At 32.8% G+C, this 10,363-nt stretch overlaps 2 protein-coding genes across 4 annotated transcripts; one reads left to right on the forward strand and one right to left on the reverse strand.

Moving 5' to 3' along the window:
- Nucleotides 1-2,374: 2,374 nt before the first annotated feature.
- On the forward strand, nt 2,375-3,113 carry LOC108453190 (30S ribosomal protein S17, chloroplastic). Its single transcript, XM_017751148.2, has one exon. It carries the CDS (start codon nt 2,507-2,509, stop codon nt 2,966-2,968), a length of 462 nt encoding a protein of 153 aa, XP_017606637.1. The 5' UTR covers nt 2,375-2,506; the 3' UTR covers nt 2,969-3,113.
- Nucleotides 3,114-3,684: 571 nt separating this feature from the next.
- Nucleotides 3,685-9,619, reverse strand: LOC108453189 (homeobox-leucine zipper protein GLABRA 2). 3 transcript variants are annotated; one of them, XM_017751147.2, is made up of 12 exons: nt 9,362-9,619; nt 8,955-9,238; nt 8,234-8,351; nt 7,933-8,127; nt 7,462-7,839; nt 7,277-7,378; nt 5,512-5,721; nt 5,198-5,372; nt 4,823-5,094; nt 4,525-4,611; nt 4,045-4,449; nt 3,685-3,911 (listed from the first exon to the last, which is right to left on the reverse strand). In XM_017751147.2, exons 1-11 carry the CDS (start codon nt 9,431-9,433, stop codon nt 4,066-4,068), a joined length of 2,277 nt encoding a protein of 758 aa, XP_017606636.1. In that variant the 5' UTR covers nt 9,434-9,619; the 3' UTR covers nt 3,685-3,911; nt 4,045-4,065.
- Nucleotides 9,620-10,363: the final 744 nt, after the last annotated feature.

The raw sequence follows: 10,363 nt of genomic DNA on the forward strand, positions 1-10,363 counted from the left end.
CACGTGGATCAAACCCAGATAAGGCTATCCATTTTATGATCCTCAAAAAACTAATGGGCCACGCTCATCGCCTCAAAGAACCAATAAGAAATTAACTTGATAAGCCGTGTCATGGTCCATTTCTAGTGTTTAGATTTTTGTATTTATATAATTTTTTATATATTTAAATTTATGTTATGTTTTTTATTAGACATGTTTATGTTATGTACTTTTTTTATAATTAAATTATCTTTTGTATCATATTCTCATACTTCTGTATCTAATGTTAAAATATATAGTCCCACATAGAATTAATTAACAGTATCCATTTAATTTTTTTCTTCATAAAAAATAAAACTTTCAAAAACTAAATCCGATACTTAATATCAATCAAAATATAAAATACTTTATAATTAAATCATAATTTCAAATATTTTTAAAACTATTTCATGTTCAAATCTCACAATATACATAAACTGTTATCTTACAAAGTTGCGATAACGTCAAAATAAATTTCAAAATATCTAATTAGTTAATCTCATTCTTACTCTCAATTGAATAATTTCCTCCTACTTGAATTCATATTCTTTTGAATAATTAAATATCTAATATCGCAATGCATCATTATACTCGAAAACCCTAAGCCTAGATTTTAACTTTTCTTTTTGACCTTTTTACAAAATAGATTTTAACTTTTCTTTTTGACCTTTTTACAAAAATCATGCTTTTTGACTACAAGAAAGCAAATAATGGAAATATCTCATGATTCAAATAATCTTGATAAGCTTGATGAAATTTCTCAATCTCACTTTCAAGAGTTTGTAGATAATAATACTAACGACATAAATAATTTTTTAGAAGAAATCAACGACAAAGATAATGATAATTATGAGTGTCTTTTAGAAGAAAAGGAAGATAATGATGGTGATGGTAATGACAATGATTACTTTGATTATTATCAATCTCAAATAGATATTTGGAATAATACTTTGATTATTATCAATCTCAAATAGATACTTGGAATAACCATACTTATTTTGATAATCACATTTTGTTCGAACTAAATTATCAATATCTAATTTAGAGGTCGGTAATATAATGACTCTTGAACTTATCTTGGAAATCAAATCCCTTGCCTTTACAATTCGAGCGAGTTTCATAACTAATCGAAAGGAAAATTTTCAGTGTATTGTTCTTACCGTATTGGATGATGAAAAACATGGTTCATGCATATGAAGAACAAAAAGCTAGAATAGAGAAGTTATATCAAATTTCAATCACAAGTGATTTGATTGACATTTCAAATCCGAAAGCTGTGTTGGAAGAAAATTTATAGAAATTCTATTGCTTAACAAAGAGTAATACCATAATTATCAATTATGAGAACAAAAGGTTTTATATTAATCTAGTGGAAACTAAACCCGCAGATGCTATTAGCATTGTCGATATAGATTGTGAAGTAGATTTCACTCTTGGAAAGAAGAAAAGTGGTAAGAAACTAAAAAATCCAAGTTAAAATATTTGGTGGGTTTAGCTAGAAAATTGAATGAAGATACTTATCTGCTTAATATCGACAGAAAGAGAGTTTGATGAAGTAAAATCAAACAAAACTGAGAATAAGCCAAAATATATTAGGCAAGAAACGAATAAACATGTTGCAGTACTTATCTGCTTAATATTAGCAGAAATCGGCAAAAATAGAGAGGTTGATGGAGCAAATTAAAAGAAAAATGAGAATAAGTCAAAGTATATTAGGCAGAAATAGGGAGGTTAATGAAGCAAATTCGAAGAAAGTCAAAGTTTCGACCTAAATAAGGAAGTTGATGAAGTAAATACAAAGAAAACTGAGAATAAACCAAAGTTTCAAGCATTTACAAGAAAGAGAGGTGAATAATCTTATTTGAAATTTACAGGAAAGAGCTACACATTAGGTAAGTAATCTCATTTGGAGATGTTTCATTTGTATAAATGTTTTTATTTAATAATAATTTAAGGAGAAAATTTTGACTATATTTTTCCAATAACTTATATAAAATTTTTATATTTAAATTTATGTCATTTTTTTTATTAAACATATTTATGTTATGTTTAAATTATCTTTTATTTCACATTCTCATTGTTCGATATCTAATATTATTAAATCTATTAAAATATAAATCCATTTCCATTAAAAAAACTTAAAAATTGAATCCAAGACTAATATCAATCAAAATATAAGATCCTTTTCATTAAAACATTCTTAAAAAAGAAGAAGGTTTTCTTAAAATATATATATATATATATATATATATATATATATAAGAATCACATTTTACAATGATAATCATTTTTCTCCATTTTAATAGTTTACCTCAGTTTACAATAATTGAATCAACCAAGAACAGAACCGGGCTCAAAAAGATAACTGAGCATAAACCGTCCATAATCAAGTCTATCAACCATTCAACTCCTATGCCCAATCCATAACAGATAAGAATAAAGAACTCACAAGTCCTTATCCGCTTCTTCTTCGACACTACACCCCAAAATGTCGATAACTTCTTCTCTCCAATCTCTCAAGCTTTCATCCCCATTCCTCCATGGCTCAACTTCCCTCCCTCTTCTCTCAAAACCCAACTCTTCTCCCCCTCACCAACCCCTCCGATCCCCGGCTTTTCTCCCTCCAATCAGGGCAATGAAATCCATGCAAGGCCAGGTCGTTTGTGCCACAAATGACAAGACAGTGGCAGTGGAAGTGGTGCGTTTAGCCCCGCATCCCAAGTACAAGAGGCGTGTTAGGAAGAAGAAGAAGTTTCAGGCTCACGACCCAGATAACCAATTCAAAGTTGGCGATTATGTGCAGCTTGAGAAGAGCCGGCCTATTAGCAAGACCAAGACTTTCATTGCGGTGGCTGTACCAAGTAGGAATGGGAAGCAGGAGAAGGAGGAGGCAGGGGAGCTTGGGATTCCATTGGAGTCTAAACAAACTCAAGAGCAGCCGCAGGCTTAGTGTTAAGCCCTTCGCGTGGGCTCCTTTTGTTGTTGGTAAATTTGTAATCTTTTGCAAGTGATTTCACTGTTTCAAAAACTGCTTTTCCTTAATGTAATAATTGTTGTTTTTCAAGGGTATGGATTGTTTTTTGAGTTTGTCATGACATTCATTCTCTGCCCTAATTTTGATTGGTTTATTTGAATTGGGTTTCTTTTCTTTATTGGTTAAGAAATTGATGTTCTAGTGATAAAACCAGGATCGAGATGCTATTGAACAAGCCGAGGAAATTTAAAACAACATTATAATTTGTGGTAGTACTATAATGTGTGTTGCCTTCAGAATAAATTATCTTTGAATTGATTTACTTGGATCATCAAGTTAAGCTGCATTGGGATTGTTCTGTTGTTGTTTTGGTTTGAGAATTTAATTTGGGGTCCTAGACTTCAGCAGCAATGCAAAGATGTTTCACGTTTGACAATTTATTAGAAGGAGAGGGGATATCCAATTGTCCCGAAGCCAATCCGATCCGCCCTAGCAACAATACTACCTCATTCCAATTGCTGATGCAAAATGAAAATACTTAAGTTTTGAGTGATTATCCAATAAATTTAGTCCTTAAAAACCTCACTGTAAGCATCTCCGTGATGATTGATGCTTCAAAGGTCATAGTTTTATTTGTTGGTATTGAGCCATAAGTAATTAAGATTGGTTGGCAATGGCATGCTGTGAGATAGTTTTAGCAGTGTAAAAACCTTAAATTCCTTTAAAAAACAGTGGATAAATCAACGTCCTTTAGGGCCTATATAAGTTGGTAAAGTAATCAAGACAACCACAATATTGCATCAATGAATAGTAATTCTATACATGAGAATATTTCACTCTCCTACATCTAAAATGATTTTTAAATCCAAACTCTCTGAATCCAGCTTGCCCTCCAAAACATGCCTGGTGTCCAAACCATCTGTGCTAACCAAACAAGGAATAGAAACAAACCCACATAGCAAAAATAGGTCATTGCTTAAACCTGCAAGTTGTGGGGGAAAGAAAATAAAAAAATAAAAAAAACAACTATGAGTTTTACAGTTAATGTCTACCTAATCAAGAAGGGTATTTGATCACCCATCTTCACATTGCAAGCTTGTCTTAATGTTTCGCAATGTGCAAGATACTATTGTGTTGACAGATTCCACAGATTCCATGGTTAGTTTGGCAGTCGGGGAGCTGTTTGTTAGGATTTGGAAAGCTACAGTAAGCAATGATCCTCCTTCGGTATCATTGCTTTTCTCGTGCCTAGAAGAAATCACTAATGGCCTTGACTCGAGTCCGTCGGGAAGAATGGAGAAGCCTGAAGGTAATATGGCCATGTTGCTAGAGTCACATCCTGTGATCACTGATTGTATTCCAGTTACATCCACATGAGCAAAGACCACCATGGATTCAAAAGCATTAGTGCAACTATCTTGGAGTATCCACATGCTATTCTCTTTTGACTTCATTGCCTGAACAGAAAACATGATTCTGTTCAGAATGTTGTATACGGTTAACAGGGTAAAGAAACACCCTAAAGAACTTACTTGAATTGTTACTGCATTTCCCCGATCCTTTCCTTTGGCCAAGTTTGCAATGGATTGTACAGGACCTCCGTTTGACATGATATCCCACTAGAGTTTGCAGAAGAAAAATGGGTAAATGACTATTCATAGAAATTCTTATTTTATAATTCTAATATTCTTTTTGTTGGCAGAAAGAAATCCCAGGTTATTTGTGACTTCTTAAACGTGATTGCATAAATTAATTGAGCTAAATTATAGATTCCCTAATGGCTTATTCTAGTGACTGCATTAAGGCAAAAGCTATACTATATAGTACTACCTCACTGCGACGAGATTCGTCTCTCAAGAAATCAAATAAAAGAGTCGGAGAGACAGGCAAACAAACGGAAGAAACAGCACAGACGATGACCCCATGTGGCTCACCGGGGTCATTTAAGTTTTTCCTGGAAGATACTCTAATGTCTTCCCCTGTTTTTGTAGAGACTTTATTCCAGGTATGATAACTTGATGCTCCAATTGAATGACAAAAGCTCCATGTCATTCTCTGGGCCAATTTCAAAATACTCTTCCTCCCAGCCAATGTTGCAACACCTAAAATTTTAATAACCGGCATTCGTCTGAAAATTTTCTTTGCACACAAAATAAATGCCATTTGTTAAATTACATAACACAATGGACAAAAATTTAAACATACCAGTTGAATCCTTGGTAGGAACATTGGTTGCCATGAAGAAAACGAGCCTTTCACACTGATGTTGTAATGTTGCCATCCAATGCCTTGCACCAAATGCTAGTCCACTGCGAACAATGGTACGGTACAACGTGTGAACAGTGTTTTTCTGGCACTCAAGGTGTTCCACCCAAATCACCTGAAAATTAGTTAAAAAGTGGATTCATAAGTTTGTTTTCGAGATGAAACTCTATCAATTCAAACGAGAAAGAAAGTTCTAAATTTGCTGGCAAACCATGAATTTCCCCGAGAAGAGCTATATGCATATGTATGTATACCTTACAATGGCCATTGGTTGTATCCTGGATGATGCAACCTGATGGACGTTTTCTGCATTTCACTAAGGATGCATCGATATTTTCTTCAACTTTGTCAATAGAAACGTCGACAATTGCCCATTGTTCAGCACTCAATTGCTTGCAGTACCGGACAAAGTACACTTCTCTGGTAGGCACCAAGGGTGTGAGCATTTGCAGCTCAGCAAACATCTGCAACCATTTCAGAATACTAACCATCAATGCAATGTGTAAAACTTAATTAAAAACATTAGCATTATTTTTTCTGTTTACAAGGAGATTGCAGTTTCGGAACAAATTCAAATGTTAGAGATATTTTTAGTGTGGGTTGTGCATGCACATATGATCTATCTCTTCAAAACGTCCAACGAGAGGCTTTTATTTTGTTATATTCATCACTTCTTTAGACACTTGAGTTATCATAAAATTGGGAGACAAAATCTCCACTGGATCCATCAACTCTAGATGAACAACATTCTAAAAATTTATCTTGAAAGAATTAATCTCCTTTCAACAAATTTATTGTGATGGTTAAATTCTAAATTTATTAGTAAGAATTATTTATTTCAAATGACTAAATTATAAATATTTTTTGGGCTCCCTAATTACCCAAAAAAAATAACTAATAATGAGAAGGGTCGGTGTCAAAAGACTTTGACCTTCCGCTGCGTTTAGAGTACGATTGTAGATTAGTTTATTGTAGGTTAGAGACATAAAAAAAGGGAAAAAAAAGTTTCGACTTTTGACGTGGACCACTGTCTCAAAAAGAAAGAAACCGTATATAACAAGATAGCTCAAATTGAAAATAAAATTTTATTTAATAATTTTATTATCACCAGAACTTCACAAAACATATATATATCAACAGATTATACGACATTCATTCTGTTGATGAAAATAAAAAATTAAAAAAAGGTAAAAAGTTAATATGGTGATTATTATAAAAAAATACATAAAAATAAAAGAAAGTAGTTCGTTTTTCAAAGTAAATTATTTATATAATTCTGTTAATTATTTTTACTTTTTTTGTTTTGTTTTGTGTTGTTCCAAAACGACAACATAACTTTATTATTATATAATTATAATAAACATATAAATATTATGATTGAACAGATAATTTAAAAGTTATAAAAAATTAAATATACATTTTCTTGAGTAAATTAAATATACATTAAAAATACCAAATTTATATTTTCAGCTCCTTATTATATACATTAATACTTGTCTCAATCTTTGAAATATTGTTGTTAAAGTGGCATCACATTATCAATGTAATCTATATTATAATATGGCTGAAATTTATCGAGGTTAATATTTCAATGCTATATAACTGCTACTCCACATTATCTTGAAAAGCATATCGTAACATCGTAAACGGTAGATCTAGAAATGCTGAATATGACATAATTACGTTATAAAAGAAATATAATTAAAGCAAAATATAAAGTAAAATTTAATACGAAAAAGAAAACTCTTAAGATAATACGTGTATATATATGAACAAATTGAATTTTATATAACATAAATTCTAACGTATCGAGTTATGTAGATATAAAACTATTTTTTAGAAATATATTTATTTATTTATAATGCTATCTTTAATATTGTATTTTAAAATAGTTTAATTCAAAATTTTTATAAAAAGTACTTGAAAAAACATAAATATTTGCGTTTTGTCTTTTAGACATTAAAAAAAAAAAAAAACACGACAACAAGAATTGCGGACAGAGAAATTAGGCAAACTTACCAACTGTACAGCACCATTTTTATTCGGAGCTTCCCCATGGCAAATCACATCAACAGTAGCAGCCTTTGAGATTATGCATGGGAACATTTCCTTCCATTGATTCTATTGAAAGAGATAAAATTAAAATCATATTTACAGTTAACTATAGAAATGACTTCTATATATATGTGCATATTGATTCTTACCGCATCCATGAAGCTTTGTACCAGCCTCGGGAGATCAAGAAAAACAACCCCAGTCTCTCTAGAGGCTTCAATGGATCTTTTTGGCCTCCCATTGCTTGAACTTTCAACAGAGAACTCTTTGACGTACTCATCGTAGTTAAGTATCTCCCGACCCGTCTCAACGCTTCGAACCCACAGCGGTTCACCAGCCGTAGCCATCTTTTGCAACTCTTCCATGGCTTGGTTTACAATCTCCATGATTCTCGACTTTTCAAGTCCAAAAATCCCAGTGTAAAAATCCAATGAACTCCTGTTTTCTTGGTCATTTCCAGATGAACATGAACCAGTCGTTGATGCACCCGGAGGGTATTTTCCTATTACTGTTCTCAGTTTTTCTACCTGCAAATGTTTTGAAACTGAATATATTATGGACATTAAATAAAGATTTTTACGAGAGAAAAAAAAAATCTATTGATTATTAGCTCTCTAGACCTCGGCTTTGAGTTTGGCATTCTCGATTCGTAGTTGTTGTTCTTCAGCTGTAATGGAGCCATCTTTGGCAGTGGTAGCCATGCCACAGTTGAGGCAACACGCTTTATTTATAGTCTCCCTCATGGCTTTGTTTTCGTCTCGGAGCTTCTCCAGCTCTTGCTTCAACAACGAATTTTCATGGCGCTCTTGTATAGCCTGCAAATTGGCGCAACTCCATTAACACCAGCAAAGAAGTACTCTGATTTCAACTAAAGCCGGCCATATGTATGGTGAAAACTTTAGAAGAGAAAAATGCGATTACTTTGATTTGTGTTCGACGATTTTGAAACCAGAACTTGACTTGTCTTGGAGCAAGGCCTAATTGTTTACTCAATTGCTGCCTTTGCTTCTCATCTGGATGGGGTGATTCCTTAAACAGCCTGAAAATGTTTTACATTTCATTCAGTTCTTCATACAAGGCAAATAACATTACTTTAATTTGTTACAGACAGAATACAACAAATCTCACCATCAACTTCGATCATATGAGGATAATAATTCATGTCAAGCAATTAGAGAACAAGAAAGACATCACTTCAGCCATGATTAAAGAAAAAACAAAAAAAACCAAAGAATATGGCTTTTGGTGCATATGATTTTATCATCAATCTTTCATGTAAAAACAAAGCCATAAAAGGCAACTAAAGTCACCATAAAACTTTGGGTCATCTTTAACTTTATAATCTTGTTTTCTTCTGTAAGCATGTCACTAACTTTCTCAGAATTAATTTAAAATATTTCCAAACTACTCCATGCATGGTAGTGTATGTCTATATATGAGAGTTTGGCATATGTACCAAATTTATCGTAATTAAGACATTTGGTGAATTTGAATTAAAATTACCCAAAGTAACTCGGTTTTCATTGTAGCTTGGATTCGGATTTCAGATTTACTAAATATCATTGCTTTCAAGACCTTAATATACTTATGAGAGTTGCATAAAAGGAAGGGGTGGGGGGAGAGATGAAAATGGGAGATTTACGCTTCCATTTCTCTGATTTGGTCGGCGGTGTGACGATGATACTTCTTTCTCTTCTTCTTTTTGGACTTATCGGCGTCATCCTCGTCATCGTCGTGATCTAGCAAGTCATCCTCGGATCTTGATCTTGCAGGGCCCGAGTTTTCGCTACTGATTTCTACAGTGTCATCTTTCTTACTACCTGATCCTCCTCCTCCTCCGCTTCCTTCATCTCCTTCCTCCACCTCCATACTCGCACTCGCAGTTGCAGCTGCCGCCGTAGCACCGGCATCCCGGAATATCCCGGCCTTTATAAAACACAGACGAGAAAAAGAAACACATACAAGTTGGAAAAAGAGTTAGCTAGTCATACGTATGAGATATATATACATGATATTGAGAAACAAAAAAAAAAGTTAAAAGCTACTTACAAGGCTAAGGGAGAGAGCGGGAGAAGCAAAGAAATCTTTGGTGGGTGGGTTAGTCATGTCGACGACGCCCATGGCAATATGGGATTTGGATGAGCTGATGAAATGGTTGTTTTTAAGGGGCAGGAAGAAAGGGATAGAGAGAGAGGAATTAAATGTGGGGCCTCATCGATTTTAAGGATATAAAACAAAAATGAACTCACCCATCGCTTTTTATTTTATTTTATTTATTCGTTTCAAATAGTAAAATATTATAGTGAGGAGATTTTCTGCCATGGTTGAGTTCATAAGTAAGGCTCAGAGAGGAGAAGAAAAGAAAAAAAGGCTGGTAGGAGTTGACTGTTAGATATTTGTAAATGCTAATGTGAAAGACCCAACTAACTTTAAAGCTGTTGAACGCTTGGATTGAGCTTACCAACGGTATTTTCAGTTTATATATAATGCTATGGCTCCAGCTTGCTCGCTTCAACTATGGGCTCCAATAGAATATATATATATTATATAACAGTAATTAACTTCGGATTTTGCCAAGATCATTAAACAGTAATTACAAATTTAGATGCAATGTAATTAAATTTTAGTGAATCTCAAAAAGGTGTCGCTAGAAATTGACAAATCCAACATTTATGAATATGTCAACATGCCAATAGAATATTTTATACATAAATAAAAGAATAATGATTTATTATCGGTCTAAATTTGAAATTTTATTGGTTGAGAATATTTTATATGTATTTTCTTTTATAATAAGATAAAACTAATTACGTAGTAATATTCTGAAGAAAAAAACTGTCTTTATATTTATCCATATTAAAAAAGTGTGAATCATTGTAAGAGGTGATTTAAAAATCTACAAGTCATCTTTTCTGACTATGACTTATTTAGCTAAGTAATTCGCAGGTTAATTATATTCTCTCAAAATGTATCGTAATGACCACTGATTTTCTTGAGATAAAATACTATGAGATATACTATTTTATTGTCTAAACTATTTTATTTTATATT

This window comes from Gossypium arboreum, chromosome 5 (genome assembly GCF_025698485.1).
Source record: "Gossypium arboreum isolate Shixiya-1 chromosome 5, ASM2569848v2, whole genome shotgun sequence".
NCBI lineage: Eukaryota > Viridiplantae > Streptophyta > Magnoliopsida > Malvales > Malvaceae > Gossypium > Gossypium arboreum.

What these genes read in the sequence shown, in the direction of transcription:
- LOC108453190 (XM_017751148.2), top strand. Translation starts at nt 2,507, where the DNA reads ATGTCGATAACTTCTTCTCTCCAATCTCTCAAGCTTTCATCCCCATTC.
- LOC108453189 (XM_053027416.1), bottom strand. Translation starts at nt 9,433, where the DNA reads ATGGGCGTCGTCGACATGACTAACCCACCCACCAAAGATTTCTTTGCT. An exon ending in TACAAAGCTTCATGGATGCG is followed by an intron (nt 7,379 to 7,461) that starts GTAAGAATCAAT and finishes CTCTTTCAATAG; the next exon opens with AATCAATGGAAGGAAATGTT. An exon ending in TCCTACCAAGGATTCAACTG is followed by an intron (nt 5,095 to 5,197) that starts GTATGTTTAAAT and finishes TTAAAATTTTAG; the next exon opens with GTGTTGCAACATTGGCTGGG.